The 19,781-nt window shown below is 33.6% G+C and overlaps 1 protein-coding gene across 1 annotated transcript; it reads right to left on the bottom strand.

Annotated features, from left to right (window-relative positions):
- Nucleotides 1–16,971: 16,971 nt before the first annotated feature.
- On the bottom strand, nt 16,972–17,699 carry LOC139856143 (RING-H2 finger protein ATL77-like). Its single transcript, XM_071845374.1, has one exon. The coding sequence runs from the start codon at nt 17,682–17,684 to the stop codon at nt 17,166–17,168; it is 519 nt and encodes a 172-aa protein (XP_071701475.1). The 5' UTR covers nt 17,685–17,699; the 3' UTR covers nt 16,972–17,165.
- Nucleotides 17,700–19,781: the final 2,082 nt, after the last annotated feature.

The following is a 19,781-nucleotide window of genomic DNA, read 5'->3' as shown; positions in this document are numbered from 1 at the left end:
CACAATTCCATGTTTTCTGGGTAGTCTTAGTTCAATAGAAGCATTGGCTGATTTAGGTGCTAGTATAAATCTAATGCCGTATTCACTATACGCTAAACTAGACCTTGGAGAATTGAAACCAACCAGAATAAGCATACAACTAGCCGATCGATCAATAAAATATCCTAGAGGGATAATGGAGAACATGCTAGTTAAAGTTGGTACTTTAGTATTTCCAGTAGATTTTGTTGTTTTAGACATGGAAGAAGATTCTCAAGTTCCTCTCATATTAGGAAGACCATTCTTAAACACGGCTAAAGCAATGATAGACGTGTTCGGTAAGAAACTGACCCTAAGTATAGAGGATGAGAGTGTTACCTTTTCAGTTGATAGAGCCATGCAACAACCACAATCTGCAGATGATACATGTTATTATATTCAAACTATAGATGCACATGCAGAATTATTAGAAGAATTTCCAGAATTACAAGGAACAGGAGAATGTTCTTTAGGAGAAGGAAATGAACCAATTGATGAAGCTGAAATGTTAGCTACACTTATAGCTAATGGATATGAACCAACAACAGAAGAAATTCAAATGCTAAAAGAAGAAGACAGATATCGATATAAATCATCGATAGAAGAACCTCCGAAATTAGAGTTAAAGCCACTTCCAAACCATTTGGAATACGCTTATTTACATGGTGAATCTGAATTACCTGTAATAATATCGTCTTCTCTTACTGAAAATGAGAAATCACAACTCATTTCTGTGTTGAAAGCTCATAAACCAGCCATTGCATGGAAGATTCATGATATTAAAGGAATAAGTCCTTCGTATTGCACACATAAAATCCTTATGGAAGAAGGTCATAAAACGTATGTGCAACGCCAACGAAGACTAAATCCTAATATGCAAGATGTAGTTAAGAAAGAGATTATTAAACTGCTAGATGCAGGTTTGATATATCCAATTTCTGATAGTCCATGGGTAAGCCCAGTTCAATGCGTGCCTAAGAAGGGTGGCATGACTGTCATTACAAATGAGAAAAATGAGCTTATTCCTACTAGGACTGTAACAGGATGGCGTGTATGTATTGATTATAGAAAATTAAATGACGCCACCAGAAAAGATCACTTTCCCTTACCTTTCATAGATCAAATGTTGGAAAGATTAGCCGCAAATAGTTACTATTGTTTTCTAGATGGATTTTCCGGATATTTTCAAATTCCAATAGCACCCGAAGACCAAGAGAAAACCACATTCACGTGCCCTTATGGTACTTTTGCTTACAAACGCATGCCATTTGGACTTTGTAACGCCCCTGCAACCTTTCAAAGGTGTATGATGGCGATTTTTCATGACATGATAGAAGAATGCATGGAAGTATTCATGGATGACTTTTCAGTCTTCGGTGATACATTTAAATCATGTCTAGTTAATCTGGAACGAATGCTAATTAGATGCAAAAAATCAAATCTAGTACTTAATTGGGAGAAATGCCATTTTATGGTTAAAGAAGGCATCGTTCTTGGACATAAAATTTCAAAAGAAGGAATTGAAGTGGATAGAGCTAAAGTAGATGTAATTGCTAAACTTCCACATCCCACCAATGTTAGAGGAGTTAGGAGTTTTCTAGGGCATGCCGGTTTTTACCGACGTTTCATAAAAGATTTTTCTAAAATTGCCACTCCTATGAATAAACTCCTAGAAAAGGATGCGCCATTCATCTTTTCAGATGAATGTATCAAATCTTTTAATATTCTTAAAGAAAAACTCACTAATGCGCCGATCATGATAACACCAAATTGGAATCTACCATTTGAACTAATGTGCGATGCAAGTGATTTTGCAATGGGAGCCGTTTTAGGACAAAGGATTGAAAAACGATTTCAACCTATATATTATGCTAGTAAGACATTACAAGGAGCACAAACGAACTATACAACTACTGAAAAAGAACTCCTTGCTATTGTCTTTGCTTTTGACAAATTTCGATCATATCTCGTTCTAGCAAAAACGGTGGTCTATACCGACCATTCTGCTCTTAGATACCTATTTTCAAAACAAGATGCTAAACCAAGATTAATCCGTTGGATCTTACTCTTACAAGAGTTTGATATTGAAATCCGAGATAAAAAAGGAGCAGAAAATCTCGCCGCTGATCATCTTTCTCGTCTTGAAAATCCCGAATTAGAAGTTCTGAATGAATCGGCCATACAAGACAACTTCCCTGATGAATATCTATTGAAGATAGATTATAAAGAAATCCCATGGTTTGCAGACTATGCAAACTACTTGGTTTGTGGATTCCTTGAAAAAGGATTATCGTACCAAAGACGAAAGAAATTCTTCAGTAATATAAAACACTATTTCTGGGAAGATCCACACCTGTTTAAAAGTTGTCCCGATGGAATAATACGCCGATGTGTATTTGGAGATGAAGCTAGTAAAATTTTAAACCATTGTCACACAGGACCAACAGGAGGGCATTATGGGCCTCAACTAACAGCAAGAAAAGTTTATGAAGCTGGATTCTATTGGCCTACAATTTACAAAGACGCACACCTTCTTTGCAAATCCTGTGATGCATGTCAAAGGGCCGGAAAAATAAGTCAACGTGATGAAATGCCACAAAATGTCATCCAAGTATGTGAAGTATTTGACATTTGGGGTATTGACTTTATGGGTCCATTTCCAAAATCTCATAATAATCTATATATACTCGTAGCCATTGATTATGTATCTAAATGGGCGGAAGCACAAGCTCTCCCAACTAACGATGCACGAGTTGTAGTAAACTTTTTAAAACGTCTTTTTGCAAGGTTTGGAACACCGAAAGCTTTAATAAGTGATCGGGGTACTCATTTTTGTAATAATCAACTTGAAAAAGTTCTTAAAAGATATGGAGTAACTCATAAAATCTCCACCGCATATCATCCACAAACAAGTGGACAAGTTGAAAATACCAACCGAGCTTTAAAACGTATTCTAGAGAAAACCGTAGGATCAAATCCGAAGGAATGGTCCATTAAATTGGAGGATGCACTCTGGGCTTTTAGAACAGCCTACAAAACTCCAATTGGAACCACACCTTTTAGACTTGTTTATGGAAAAGCATGTCATCTTCCAGTAGAAATTGAACACAAAGCATTTTGGGCTTTGAAGACATGTAATCTTGATTTACATGAAGCCGGACGTCTACGATTAAGTCAACTAAACGAATTAGAAGAATTAAGACATGAAGCATACGAAAATTCGTTAATATATAAAGAAAGAACGAAGAAATGGCATGATAAAAGAATCAGAAGTTCAAAAGAATTTAAAGAAGGAGACAGAGTTCTTCTTTTCAATTCACGATTCAAGCTATTTCCTGGAAAATTGAAATCAAGATGGTCTGGACCATTCATAGTCAAAAGAGTTTTCCCATACGGAACGATAGAATTGATAAATTCAAATGGGATTGAATTTAAAGTTAATGGTCACAGAGTTAAACATTACATACATGGTCCGATGGAGGTCGACAACGAAGTTAATCACAATTTCGATGCCACAGCTAACTAAGTGTGAGGAGAATCAAGTCTTTAAAGGATAATATATATTTCTGTTAGAGTTAGATTGTCTGTTTTCGTGTAGTTCTCGAAAATGGAACACGTATGGTCTTTCCCTAGCAGACCCTAAAGAACTAGTCTTCTCCCCCCATTCTGAATTTTTATTTTTTTTAGGTTTTTACAAAATGAAGACTGCCTGTGAACTAAACCATGGTCTAATGCTACACGCTTTGATCACTAAACGTAATAATGACATACTCCCGAGTGAAATAGTATCAGTAATCAGAGAAAGAATGGACGGAGTTAGAAAAGGATCCAGATGCGAAAATAATAAGTTACAATTTGGTAAAGGAAAATCAAAATCCGCAGCGAAAAGAAGAGCACGACACCTAGAAAGATGTCACAAATGCGGAAAATGGTCACATGGAGGTAAATGTTCAAATAATCAAACCTATTCAAATACAGAATTTGTTACTTTATGCAGAGACGGACCGTTCATATGTTTAGAAGAAAAGACAATGAATGCTCGAGGTTACGCCTATGCAGCCATGGAAAACCAATTAAACCGACTATCTTATGAATATAATAGATCATATAACTAAGAAATCTATTTCACAGGTATGTCTGTACAGTTTTTATTTTTATTTTTATTTTTAACCTTTTGATAATAAACGCTAATTTGTTCGCTAAAAAGTATTAAATTGGTATTAAATAAAATTAGGTTTGGCGACCGAAATTATTGATATCCTTCAAAAATTTATTACATCACTGCGAAATTTAACGTTTATTCTTAAGGTATAAATATCTTTAATCAATCAACCCAAAATATTTCAAAAATTCGTCATGAGTTAAATTAGGTCTTGGAACCGAAATTACTTTACCGAAAAGAGGGGCGCATATTTTTGATAATATTTGATTGATTAAAGTGGGATAAAAAGAAAAAAAAAAAAGATTTTTAAATTTATTTTTACCATGTTTTTAAAATTAATATTTAAATCTTAAATTAATATTGTAAACTTTGTAAAAACAATATTTTTAAAATTGTAAATATTTGAAAAATTAATATAAGTTTGGTATGAATTTATGAATTTTTAAAATAAGTTTGGTATGAATTTATGAATTTTTAAATTAAGTTTGGTGTGAATTTTTAATTTTTAAAATATGAAATTTTAATTTTATGCATTTCAAATTTTAAGTTTGGTGTGAATTTTTAATATTAATTTTGAATTTTATATTTATGTTGTGTGAATTTAAAAAACAAAAATTTACTTTATCTCATTAAGTTAAGAATATGATTTTTAAAATTCGTCGTAAGTTGAAGACTAGGTCTCTGAACCGAAATTGCTTTACCCGAGGGAGGGACGAGAACTTTTATTATCATTATTTTTAATCTTGTTGATTTAAAGTATGCCAAAAACATTAAAAAACCCAAAAATCTTAGCTTTTAAAACAATCGCTACAAAAAGACAAATTTTAAAATTTTGTCGAGGGACGGACTAGGACATCGATCCAAAACGACCTCGTCCTAAATAACAAGGGAAACAAAATTTTAAAATTAATTTCTTAATTGTTTTATAAGTTAAAGATTATAAAAAAAAAAAAAAAAAAAAAAAAAAAAAAGTAACTCCGCGACTCGCGGAGTTTTAAGTGAAAACCTCCGCGACTCGCGGAGGGACCAAATTACAGAAAAAAAAAATAAAACAGCTGAAACGATCAGTCACTCCCACACACACAAAACACAGAAAAATACTGCGAAAAAGAGCTCGAAAAAACCCGAAAATCACCCCCAAAAATCTCAATTTTTAACCGTTAATCTTCAAATTTTTCACTACAATCATGTTGAGGAGGATCTTATCTAAGAATTACTCAAGAAAACAGGTACAATTACACCCCAAATCACCTTTAAATTCGAATTTTAGTGTGTTCTTGAGCATATTTTCATAATTTGAATTTTGTTAATTTTTAGTGTAATTAGTGTTAAATTGTTAGTATATTATGCATGTATAACCTAGATTGATGCTTGTTAACATGATTTGAAGCCAAAAACTTCAAAATCTTTAGAATCTAGGGTTTGTGTTCTTGAGCAAATTTGGGGCTTTTTGATATAAACAGGTTATGGCCGATTTTTGTCATGAATTGTTGCTAAATTGAGTAGTGTAACATGTCTAGGTAGTTAAAAGATCCAAACTTTGAGCCTAAACATGATTTTGAGAATTAAAGTGGACTTTTTCAAGTCCAAAATTCATGAACTTGATTTTTGAAAGATAATGCCATTTGAGACATGTTTATTTGCTAGTAATGATTATTTTGACATGTTATTTGAGTTGAATGCTTATGAACTTGGCGAAAATTTTCGTATATGCTTATTTGAAAAAGTGTAGATTTGATAAAAATGTGGAAATAAGCTTAAGTTTGATATAAATTGATAATGTCATTGTAATTATTTTGATTGATGATTTTGCTGACACTAATGCATATTTGGATGCACAAAATTTGTGTTTGATGTGTTTTGCAGAATGAAAGGGGTGAATCTTCATCCCAAGCCCGCCATGCTCCTGCTGAGAACTTGGAACAACAGGAGGTAGATAACTACTACAAGCAGGATGTACCTCATCCAGTCATGACCTTTTCAGATATGCACTTGGAACAGTTGCACCCGAACCTACGATTTGACAGACTTTGGATAGATTATCCAAAATATCAACGGGGTTTGCATACTCTTCACTCTAAGGTTGTTGAGGTACCAAGGGTCATAGAATGGGGACCCTTGGAAGCTGTAGAATTGGCCGGGCCAATTAGGGAATTACTGGTACAGAGGTATGGTAATTCTTCTTTCAATGACTGGATATGTTTATTCACCATACGCAGACCTGTATATAAAGTATGGTGTGAAGAGTTGTTATGTAGTATAGAGTTGAATGATCGGGTAGCTAGTTTAACCGATCGTTCTTTTATTAGATTTTTGTTAGGCGGTTCGATGCGCCACATGTCTTTACTGGACATGGCTCAGGCTTTACGTATATATACGCCTGAGGAATTAGCGTCTGCCGATTGTAGAGGATTGATACTAAACGGTAGGAAAATAGATGAGAATTTTGATACACACGGTGTGTGGAGTCAAATGACAAGCCATCACCGTTTCAAAGGAGGAAACTACTCTTATTTGGATATAGATAGAGCCGAATTAAGAGTAATACATAGGTTTTTAGCTAATTCGATTACACAAAGGGGTAAAAACAAAGAAAAGGTAAATGAACAAGATTTGTTTTACCATATGTGTATTCGAGACCCACACAGCGCTGTAAGTATACCATATTGTGTGGGTTATTATTTATCAGCTATGGTTCGAGGGATGCGTCCACATAGCATAATAGGAGGTGGTATTTTTATTACTTTGATTGGTGAATATCTCGGTGTGGATATAAGTCGGGGGGGATTATTAGTAGAAGAGCCGGAACCCCGCGACACTATAGGTTTAAATGTATACCATGGTGCGAAAGTGTTGAAGCGGCGAAATAACGCCGCAGTACGATACAATGGTAGACATCCACAGGTAGAGAGAAACCAGGAACAAGGTAATGTAGGAGGGGGGAATGAGATGCATAGGTTTATAGCTTCTCAGGAATACGAAAATGCTAGACAGAGAGCATTTGAAGATTGGCAAGTTCATCAGAACCAGATCATAGCGCATTGCCAACATATAGGTAGAAACTATATTCCTACACCGAAGCCCGTCTTCCCTCCTTGGTCGATAGAGATGCAGCCACCATATCCTACGTATGACCCTGCCGAAGCATTCTATAGCACTTATGGTTATGCGTGGAACCCCTATTGGTACCAATATCATCCTTAGTTTACTTATTTTTTTTATTATTATGTAATTTGTAATTATTGATGTATTTAATATTTTTGTTAATATTGTAATCATTTTTATAATTATCTAACTTTTATTCTTAGATTTTAATAATTTTTGAATGTGGGGTAATAAACCAAACTTCAAAAATATGTATATATGTTTGCAGTTTATCTTATGTAAACAACAGGGTAAAACAACGCATTTTCAAAGACTGGCATTAAGTTCAGCAAAAGCAAGTAATTTTGACGACAATGATGCAAAATATATGTGAAATAACAACAAGACGGAATGAACAAATGATGTGCACCATTTATCATTCAGCAAACAAACGCCAATATATTTGGAAACTTTGGTAAAAATTTACTCATTTTCACACAAATCACCCTCAATAATTTAAATTGTTACTGATTTCTTGCAAATGAGGGCATTGCAAGATCTTAAGTGTGGGAAGGGGTTAAATTCTTTCGGATTTTTTTAAAAATTTTTATAAACACTTGGTTACCATTAAGAAAAAATACTAGTAAAGCAGTAGTTGTATTAGAATCTAGTGCTCTCTGATAAAAAAGAACAGCCCTAGTCTTATATACTGACTACCCAATTCTAGTAAAATTTTTCAAAATTTTCAAATAAATGAATTCAAAATCATGTTTATACATATTTATGAACGATAAAACTAGGTTTTAACACCGAAATTATTGTTACCTCGGAAAGGACATAAATTGAGAAACAAACTAAAATGTTAAAATTCATTTAAAATGGAATAGAGGACGATAAAAAGAAAAATAAAAAGCCAAGTGTGGGAAAATTTACCAAGTTATTTTAAACATATGCCACATATATTTGTAACAAATAACTGAAAATACTTTTGCTTTGGACTAAACTAAACTGTTTTACCCGATGAAAGAAAAGAAGAGATGGATCTACACGATGAATCAATTCCATCATTAAAAGGAAGTAAAGTCTTCCGAAAAAGACACGCGCTTCTTGATTTAGGTCATGAAGTTGTCGTCCAGACCAGCTGTAGGTTGACGAAAAATCTAGAAAAGTCATCACTAAAATCAGCAGGAAATCCACGGACCTCAGCATTAAACAGGGTCGTCAAGTGGTCAGATTTATCCTAACCATGAGAAGGATTTATCTCGTACAATGGGGAGGCACCGTGCAAATTAGCTGGATAAGACTAATGAATCAGATCCCCAGAAAGGATAATCTCCTTAAAGATTAAAAATCAGCTTTTAAGACTGATATTACTCAATCCTAGAGATTGACCTTAAAGGTTGAGAATTCAAACTCATGGAATTCAATGATATCTAAACTCGAGCTTAAACGAAAAAATATTTTGATCAAAATTATAAACCGATTTGTTTTCTGAAAACCCTATTTTCAATGCGTTCATTACCATTGAACGTAAAATCCTAGGAATTCACCTGGAATTCATTAGGTCACCTGAATCAAATCGGGTGTCAACCGTAAGAACGGTGGTTGCATAGCATGGTCAAAGACAGGACCTTGTGCCAGACCGACAAATTATAAGGGTGAGCTTTACTATTGCTCCTACCAAGGATAGTAATTGCGTCCGACACGTTATAGACCATAATCAAAAGCATGTCACGGGACATTGCCTTAAACAGTTGCTTGTTCAACGCTTTCCTTTACAACCGGACGGTAGTTTGCCGAAAGGTAATATACGGAACAAGTAAACTGGACGTGTTGCTTTCCAAATACAAGGTTAGCAAGTGGGTGACACAAAACCGCAAGTTTTGAGCTAAAATTTTCAAATCTGAAACCCACCAAACCCACAAAAATATTTTGCAAACACCGGTAAAGGGTTATTCCGGAAAACTTATCTAGGGTAAAAACTAGATTTCAAAAGATCAAATGTTTTCATAAAGATCCAATTTCCTTAATGGATCTAAATTTTTATAGTCATATGGGACTGTAAACCATATCGTTACTACCATTGTTTATACCGCCATATAGAAATCACTGATGTACAAAGTGTGAAGAATAAAGAAGTGATTCTAGTATTTCAAGACAATATTGCTTGAGGACAAGCAACGCTCAAGTGTGGGAATATTTGATAATGCTAAAAACGAACATATATTTCATAGCATTATTCCTCAAGAAAGACAAGCTTTTAGTTGCAATTGTTCTATTTACAAGTGATATTCGTTTAAATAATAAAAGGTGAAGACAAAAGACAGATTCGACGAATTGAAGACGCAAACGACCAAAAAGCTCAAAAGAACAAAAGACAATCAAAAAGGTTCCAATTATTGATAAGAAACGTCTCAAAATCACAAGAGTACAAGATTCAAAACGCAAAGTACAAGATATTAAATTGTACGCGAGGACGTTCGAAAATCCGGAACCGGGACCAGAGTCAATTCTTAACGCTCGACGCAACGGACTAAAAATTACAAGTTAACTATATATATAAATATAATATAATATATAATTAATTATATTAATTATATATATATTATATATATATATTTAAAACCGTCGGCAGCAGGAAACTCCAAGGGTGTAAACTGTAAATACCTCTCCGCGACTCGCGGAGTTTTAAGGGTATTTTGCCGCGAGTCGCGGAGCCCCAAAATTCACTTCTGGCTATAAAGCCAACCGAATTCTGATCGAATTTTACATCATATTTTCATCTCTCTCTCAATATATACGAGTAATATATATTTATATTTATAATTTATATTTTAATTTTAATTATAATTCTAATAATAAGGGTATGTTAGCGAATGTTGTAAGGGTGTAAGTCGAAATTCTGTCCGTGTAACGCTACGCTATTTTTAATCATTGTAAGTTATGTTCAACCTTTTTACATTAATGTCTCGTAGCTAAGTTATTATTATGCTTGTTTAAAATGAAGTAATCATGATGTTGGGCTAATTACTAAAATTGGGTAATTGGGCTTTGTACCATAATTGGGGTTTGGACAAAAGAACGACACTTGTGGAAACTAGACTATGGGCTATTAATGGGCTTTATATTTGTTTAACTAAATGAAAGTTTGTTAATGTTAATATAAAGATTTACAATTGGGCGTCCCTATAAATTACCATATACACTCGATCGGACACGATGGGCGGGGTATTTATATGTACGAATAATCGTTCATTTAACCGGACACGGGAATGGATTAATAGCCACTAGAATAATTAAAACAGGGGTGAAATTACATTCAAGGGTAATTGGTGTAATTGTTAACAAAGTAGTAAAACCTTGGTTTACACGCAGTCGATAACCTGGTGTATTCATTAAACAAAGTATTAAAACCTTGTTACAATTCGAATCCCCAATTAGTTGGAATATTTATCTTCGGGTATAATAATAATTTGACAAGGACACTTGCAATTTATATTTATGACTGATGGACTGTTATGGACAAAAACCAGACGGACATATTGAATAATCCAGGACAAAGAACAATTAACCCATGGGCATAAAACTAAAACCAACACGTCAAACATCATGATTACGGAAGTTTAAATAAGCATAATTCTTTTATTTCATATTTAATTTCCTTTATTTTATATTTAATTGCACTTCTAATTATCGCACTTTTATTTATTGTTATTTTATTTTATCGCACTTTTAATTATCGTACTTTTTAATTATCGCAATTTAATTTTTATCGCATTTTTATTATTCGCAATTTCATTATCGTTATTTACTTTACGCTTTAATTTAAAGTCTTGTATTTATTTTATATTTTACATTAGGTTTTAACTGCGACTAAAGTTTTAAAATCGACAAACCGGTCATTAAACGGTAAAAACCCCTCTTTATAATAATAATATTACTTATATATATATTTGTATTTTTATAAAAGTAAACTAATATAGCGTTGAGCTTTGCTTAAAGATTTCCCTGTGGAACGAACCGGACTTACTAAAAACTACACTACTGTACGATTAGGTACACTGCCTATAAGTGTTGTAGCAAGGTTTAAGTATATCCATTCTATAAATAAATAAATATCTTGTGTAAAATTGTATCGTATTTAATAGTATTTTTCTGCTAAAATTTAATAGTATTTTATACCCCTTAGCTTTAACATCAAACTTACCGAGACTATCCACGGGTAGCTAGAGACAAGAGGAACAACTTTAATTCTTGCTCCAAAGATCAACCCTCAATCCTTCACTCTCAAATCTCACCTTAAATTCAATTGGGTTTTAAGTTTTGGGAGAGAAAATAGAAAGAAAAGGGAAAAGAAATTAAATGAAATGGATAAGTGGCCGGGATTTAATGCTCCCATCAGATTTATACGCCAAATTACCAATTTTCCCCTTAAAGTCATTTAATTTGAGCTAAAACCGGAGTCTGTCCAGCAGTATTGACGCGGCGCGGCTTAATTCGTCGCTGCGCGACATACAACGGGAAAATCAACCCTCCTTAACTCACTTTCTGATCCAGGTTTGCTTGCTATGCCGCGGCACGGACCCATTTGTCGCGGCGCGGCCTAAGGCTGCATCTGAACAGTTCGACCATCTTAAACAAGTTTCGACTTAATTCAATTTCGTACATTCCAAACTCGCTTCCTATTCTCACCTAACCTTCAACTATAGTCTCGCAAGACTTAACGCTATCAAAACCCACATATAGACTTGCTTATGCACACATTATCAAGTATACATTTATATATATCTATACATATATTCATACATTTACGCGTAAGCTAACGAGTTATAAACGTACAAATGATTAAGTATATACCTTTCGATACGTACAGGAAAAATGGGATGTTACAATTTTGATAATCCATATCCATTTATCGTCCATTTACACCATCCATATCCATTATATATATGGATAGATCGGATGGATATCACATCCATTGCCATCCCTGCTCCCGGCACCATTCCATCTGCTATAAATCCTAAATCATCAATTGATTTAATGTTACGTTCAAAAAGAGACGATCTTCCGTTCAAAAAAGCTCGATTCAAACTGCCTAGAAGACGATTGAATGAAGGTAAGTCAGTATGAATCACGAATTCATTTTTTCCTATATTTTTTAACTATAAAACGATTAATCGTGCCGTTTTTTGCTTCAATTTCGTCAATTAGGGCTTACCGTACTCAAAAGGGTTTCTACCGTTAAACAAGACGTCCGATATATCGTATTTATAGATAATCGTTTTTAAGGTTACAATTAGGGCTTCAATTTCCAGCCTTGAGCAATCACTATCAAAGATTGCAGTTAACAAAGCTTTAATTGCTTTACACGATGATGTTCAACCTATTTATTTTTATTTTTATTCAAATTTTACTTCTCCTTTTTAGATATGGGTTTCGATGGAGGTTGTTGATCGAGTCAGAATTGTGTTTCGTATTGAAGGTGAGATTGAACATCTTTTTTTGTGGCTTTTAATTGATTAATTTAATATGTTAATTTGTATCATTGATGTAAAAATTGCTTGGGTCTGATTGAATTGAAAATGGTTGCGTTTATTTTTGGTTAAAAAACAATTGTGTGGGTATATTGCGTTAAAATCATTGACGTTTATCAAATTAGTAACATGACTATTAAGTTTGGGATGAAGTTATCAGTTCAGAATTTTTCACTCATAGGATCGTGCTATTGTATTTAAATTCTTATCAGTTTGAATGAAATTATCAGTTTAGTAACATGACTATTAAGTTTTGTATGAAGTTATCAGTTTAGTAACATGACTATTAAGTTTGGTAGATGTTCGTGTCAGATTGAATTTGGAGATCACATCGTTTTAATAAGTCATATACTTGATGTGCCTATAGCGAATGATGATCATTTACTCGTGTTGTTTCTATAGATCACAACCGATATTGGAGAAGATTTCGCTTACATATGATTGGCTAAAGCTTAGTTGATTTGGATTCCGGCTCACCAGCTTTAAACATGGCTGAAGGTATACCATAACATGAGATTTTGATTAGTTACTTCATAGCATAAGGAAATTGTTTTGTATGTTACTGCCAATCAATATGTAATTCTTTTCTTGATTATAAAAATTATAACTTTCTTCCATGTGGGCGTTTCTCAATATATAAATTTGCGATTCAATTCTCAATATGCTAACTAGGGTACTTTTGTTGAAGACCTGTTGAAAACATTGAAGGTTCAAACTGATATAGTTGCAAGTCTTCCATTGTATTTGTCGCAACACTTCAGGTCAACTATGCAATGAACTACTTTGTATGTTTATATCACAACTACACGTTTTTAGTATTGGTATTATCAACTGATAAAATGTAGGTGCTGAATTACTTCACTGTATCACAATTGCTTATGTGCTTTATAATAATGCTAATAGATTCCAAAACTAAAATCTGAAATTAAAGATGTTTTTTCTTTTACTTTAAATGCATATACAATACAATGGAAATAGTTTGTTTAGTAATGGCGATAAGCTACATATATGGTTAAGTTTGTAGAACAATCTTTTTATTATTGATTGCAATTACGATTTATGGTCCATTTCAATTCGATAGTTAAATCTCACATATATACTTTCCATTCTACTACTTTTCTTTTATTTTAGCTGTCATTTTTTTCTCTCTTATAGCGGGTTGTATCAACGATAGTTAAATCTCACATATATACTTGTGGTCATTTTTTCTCTTTTAGCTAACATTCTACTAATCAACGTACATGTCAAATGAGTCAAAATTAAGCTTCACTTACACTTATGTATTCTTTATTAGTTGTTACTATAAAGTCAAAATACACCATCACCATTACTAAAGTGTTTGTAGTTGTCCATTTAGACACTTTGACCGTTTTGCATTATCTTTTGTTTTTAAGTCTAACATGTTGTAGACAAATGACTTTTTTAAAAATCAGTTTTCATTTCATCTATTTGGGTCAGATACAGTAATACAATAAAAGGTCTGAGGGTCGGGTTGGATTGTCAGGCAATCTTTATATGTGTGGTGTTTGCAGGTAAATGATGAAGATGGTTGAAGGGTTCACTCGGCTTTTAAGGTTTTGTATATCTTTGGATTTTCATTGTTAGTTTATTTTTTTAATAAACTCATGGGTTTATGAATATCCGTGTGACTAAATTGAAAACCTCATTTTGTTCAACATTTGATTTTGTAGTCTGTTGGGAGATTTGGTTATTTTTGTCTCTTTGGATCTTTATGACCTTTGCATTGTTACTAAGAGTCCTTAAACGAGTATGGTGTTCGAAATTATGTACTGTAGTATTGTGATATGTTTAACGTTTTTAAGTCGATATTGTTTGGAATTGGTATCCATGTGGTGAACACAGATTATCGTTGTGATCAATAATGTACCCTTGAAATGTATCATGCTAATGGACAGTTACGCCCAATTTATCCAGGTAATGGTTGGAAACATAGATTCCTTTAAAGAGGATGTTGTAAACATGCAGGGCGCTTAGCTGCTGCTTGGGAACTATACAAAGGTCAAGAGGATGTTGTAGCTGCCTTTAAAGAGTAAGGTATTAAACTAAATTTGAACAATGTTTTATTATATTTACCTTTCTTATTTGACATAAGTTACTTGATCCACATTTTATGAATAAAAAAATAGACTGATAAAAGATTTATGAATAATGTATATTGAAATTGAAATTTACGTATCATGTCTACCCATGAAATATATTTATAATGTATGTTTAACCATGAGAAACTTAATTCTAACCATGACCTTACACTACTTCAGAATGAGACTTCTAGAGAGGTTATTGAAGGTATGCTTACCTCTTTATATAGCTACAATGTATTGGTTGTTTGTATGTTATGATGCTGAATTGTCGAATATACTTAAACGTGGATCATCTAAGATAGCTTTGATGTGCACTTTGTTTAGTAGATAAAATATAGGTTTATTAACGTTGTAAATGCGGTATAGCTATAAGATACACATTAACCAAGGTTGGAGAATTCGGATCTCGGGGAGATCTCGTTTGGACTTTTTTAGGGAGATCTCGGCATCTCGGAATAATCTCGGAGAGATCTCGGACGTTGACTTAAGTTGACTTTATAGTTTTTTAATAATAATATACATAAAAACATAAATATATGTATAGTTATATAAGGTTTTACGAGATTTACAAAAATATCCGAGAAATGAGTGAGAAAAAAATTGGAAATTACGAATTTTACAAGAAAATCTTACAAATTAGCAAGAAAATTCGAGAAATCGTGGCTTTGACTAAGTTTGACCCCGTTGATCGAGAAATCTCAGGAGATGAACATCTCGTCTCGGTTGCCTTCTGAAAACGAGATCTCGGGGGAGATCTCGGGGAGATCTCGGGAGATTTACAACACTGACATTAACAGCGTTGTTGGTTTCGTCTTTTACCTTTTGGTGAGTTTGTTGTGACTAAACTTCCGGGGAAACATCTCTTTTTACTTGATCTTTTTGACAAATTATTGAATATCTATACGCTATTTATATGGGCAATATAGCTTTTGATTGTACGACACATGCTTATGCCAATGACAAATAAGTTATGGATAGTCATTGTTGATGTCTTGATAGTTAAAAATTGATGGTATTAAGTCCATTTTTAATGTCCATGGTTTAATGTTACGTCATAGGAAGATTTTGATGACATTGCATTTTGTGAGATTGGTTAATTCAAATGCAATGCTTGAATGTGTTAGATGGTTATTAGACATCTCTCGAATAATACTTTTGATATGCACACTATACAATAATACTTATTAAAATAAATTGACTTAGACGTCAAATGTGTTAAAATTTAATGTATACTTATATTATCTTTGTAGGTAAGAAAAGCTTGGCGTATGTGGAATGCAGCAGTAGAGAATGGAAACTTGGTTACAACGACTATAAACAATTGATTGTTGCATTAAAAGTGTATTCATTTAGGGAGATGATACTCACACACCAATAATTGATCCATACACACTACCATACTATTATACCCATAATTTACAATTATGGAGGTTCAACTTTCTAGATAAGCTTAGGGTTATAACTGTCAATTTTGTGCTAAAAAGTGTGGATGGATCAATTTTAAGTGTGTGAGTATCACCTTCCATTCATTTAACGGCGTTTACGATACTTAAATTTACATTAAATTTGGTTTCAATACAGATATTATCAATAATGAAGGGTTTCGCTAATTGTAAGTGTATCATACAAGTAATCGGTACCGATAATAACGTTTTTGAATACTATTTTATAGAGCTGTCATACAAACAAAAAATTAAAGAGATAAAAAACTATACGGTTCAATAACTTAAAACTTGTGTTATGAATAACTGTATGAACAAATATTATCAACATTTTGGTAATGTATATTCTTTATACTTTACAAATTCAACCCACAGCATTACTTATGACAATGAAAGTATAATATCGTTATTTCATATACATTTGCAAAATACTATATAATGTTTTCGGATGAGTACCCGTGCAACGCACGAGCTCATAAATCTAGTACATTATAAAACATACTAAAAGGGATGATGCTGCCATTGTTTACGGTAGTAGCAGCCCCGGAAACATCCCCAACTTCACGGGTAAATCAGTAATTTCCCTGTTTTTCAATCCTTTCTTTACAACTTTTTTCATCGTCCCTTTTTTACTTTCATTTTCATACCTTTATTGTTTTACGTTCAATTAACCAAACAAGATCACCTACAGCGAAGCGCGGGTGGCTATCCTTGCTCTTATCATTAGCCATTGGGTTGGTACAGTTGGATAGGAATAACATGTTTTGTTATGAAGAAGAATATAGAAAACAAGATCATGATTCAAATAATATCATTTCAACACTCAAACCATATGGTCACTAGGGGTGTCAACCACCATTTGTGGTAAAACAACACGACTAGTAACCGAATCAAGCAAACAATTGCGACAATTAGGGCAAGAAGAATGCGACTCAAACCACTTATCAATGCATTCAACATGAAACTCATGGTTACAATTAGGCAACACACGAACATTTTGTCCATCAACAAAATCATCAAGACATATGGTGCATTCTGTCACCAAAATCTTAACCTCTGATCCAAGGACTCGTGTTGATATTTGACCAACAACCGATTTTTTAAGACCAATAGAGACTAATTCGGATGTTTGCGTGCTCACCATAAGCGTACGCCTTCTTCGAATAAAGTATCGCATCACTTGAAGCATTCCAAAAGAGGCCATTAGTCCACACAACAAAACAATCCACATGATATTAACTATAAGATTCAACTCTTTAGAGTTTGCTACATTCGTAACGTTATGTGGGGGCGAGAATATTGGGGTAACAAGTAGATTACGATGGTGTAAAGTGGCCATCATAAGTGGGTTTTCGGCTTTTTTGCACTGAAAAACAAAAGGAAGAGAGTTTTTTTTTATATATATATATAAAGATTTGTTGTTTCGAGATGAAACGAACCTGGTAGATATAATGTTGGAGACTTGGAGTTGTGAAAACGATGTATAACATTGTTTATAAATTTTTATTGGCCACGAATCTTGATAGCAAATCCAATGGGATTTTACTTTTCTAATAAAATGGTAAATTGCATGAAAACCAAATAGTAAATAAACATATAAGATGTATCTTCCTAATTCTACCAAAGAGCCAATGGCTTGGCGGTATCGAGGTCACCCTTACAACCTTGAGGTTGAGGGTTCGAATCCTGTTTAGGACAATTCGTGGTGTATATATTCGAGTTAGATTTAGGTGGGTGTATGAGTTTGCCTTTCAAAAAAAAAAAAAAAAAAAAAAAAAAAATCTTCCTAATTCTATCTCATCCCTCCTAAATTTTTTGACAACCATATTATTATATTATATTATATTATATTATTATATTATTATATTATATTATACTATACTTATACACTAAACCTCCTCCTATTTTTTGTCGTTTCAGTTTTAACGAATTGTCGTTTTGAGTTTGCGTTCACACTACAAATGGTCCTCAAACTTTCGCACAAATTACACAACAACCCCTCAACTTTACACTTTTTCAGGGGTAAAAAACGTAAATTTATAATTTAATTAAAATAAAAAAACCTTACTCCACCCGAATTTATAACGGGCCCTATCTTCTCGCTCGGTGCGAGTTAAATTTTTTCGAGGTCACCGTTCAACTCGAAAAAACCTCACGACCCCAACGGGACTTTATACTATACTTATATACTAAACCTCCTCCCATTTTTTGTCGTTTCAGTTTTAACGAATTGTCGTTTTGAGTTTGCGTTCACACTACAAATGGTCCTCCAACTTTCGCACAAATTACACAACAACCCCTCAACTTTACACTTTTTCAGGGGTAAAAAACGTAAATTTATAATTTAATTAAAATAAAAAAACCTTACTCCACCCGAATTTATAACGGGCCCTATCTTCTCGCTCGGTGCGAGTTAAATTTTTTCGAGGCCACCGTTCAACTCGAAAAAACCTCACGACCCCAACGGGAATAACTATATGCAAAACGGACATCGTTAAAAAAACACTAAATAACGGGCCCTATATTCACGCTCGGTGCGAGTTAAATTTTTCCGAGACCACCGTTCAACTCGAAATAATTTTACGAACACAACGCGACTAACTATACGCGAAACGGACATCGTTAAAAAAAATAAATATTTCGGGCTATATTACATACATATATATACATATACAACACGACTAACTATACGCGAAACGGACATCGTATATCTAAATTGGACCGCGCGTCGAATACAACCGCAGCAACGCGCGGTCGGATTTTTTCTAGTTGTTATTTATGTTCAAAAAGGTTGAGGTTCATTTTTTTTTTTTTTTTTTTGACAAAAATAACGAAAACTTATATAAATACGGAAAACATTTTCGAAAAGAAAACGTTTTCAACAAAAGATACAAGAGGGAACCCGAATAGGCTCGTACCTAGAAAGCAGCACACTTACAAACTATCTGTACCGAATCTCAACATGAATATACCGAAACAATAACCGAAACAAACACTCTACAAACTAACAAGAGACAAAACACAAAATCGAAATAACACTACGAAACACGAAAATGATACGTCCGAGCTCAAATATCTTTAATAAAAACGCCGAAATCTTCCATTTTCGCACCTTGGACCAATCTCTTTTTTCTCTTATGTTGATTCTTGTTTTTAACCGGGACACTAGAGTTCACGCTAGTGTTGATAAGAGTATCGATAACCGGTTCGCTCTCCTCGACCATACTCATCATCATAACATCAAAGGTCGCGAAAGTCTCCTTGGTCATTATTCCTTTCTCATTTGCCGATGAACCGCCTTTACTACAATCTTGAGGACCCATAAACAAGTTTTGAAATGCTTCACCGTAATCCAAGTCTTCAATGTGATCTTTAAGATTATAAGAACTCGAAGTGGAAGCATTAATCGCCATCCTTCTCGACCCCAAGTTAACATCTT

This window comes from Rutidosis leptorrhynchoides, chromosome 6, assembly GCF_046630445.1.
Source record: "Rutidosis leptorrhynchoides isolate AG116_Rl617_1_P2 chromosome 6, CSIRO_AGI_Rlap_v1, whole genome shotgun sequence".
Taxonomy (NCBI): domain Eukaryota; kingdom Viridiplantae; phylum Streptophyta; class Magnoliopsida; order Asterales; family Asteraceae; genus Rutidosis; species Rutidosis leptorrhynchoides.
Note: the sequence above shows the minus strand (reverse complement) of the source record. Positions and strands in the feature narration are given on the sequence as shown.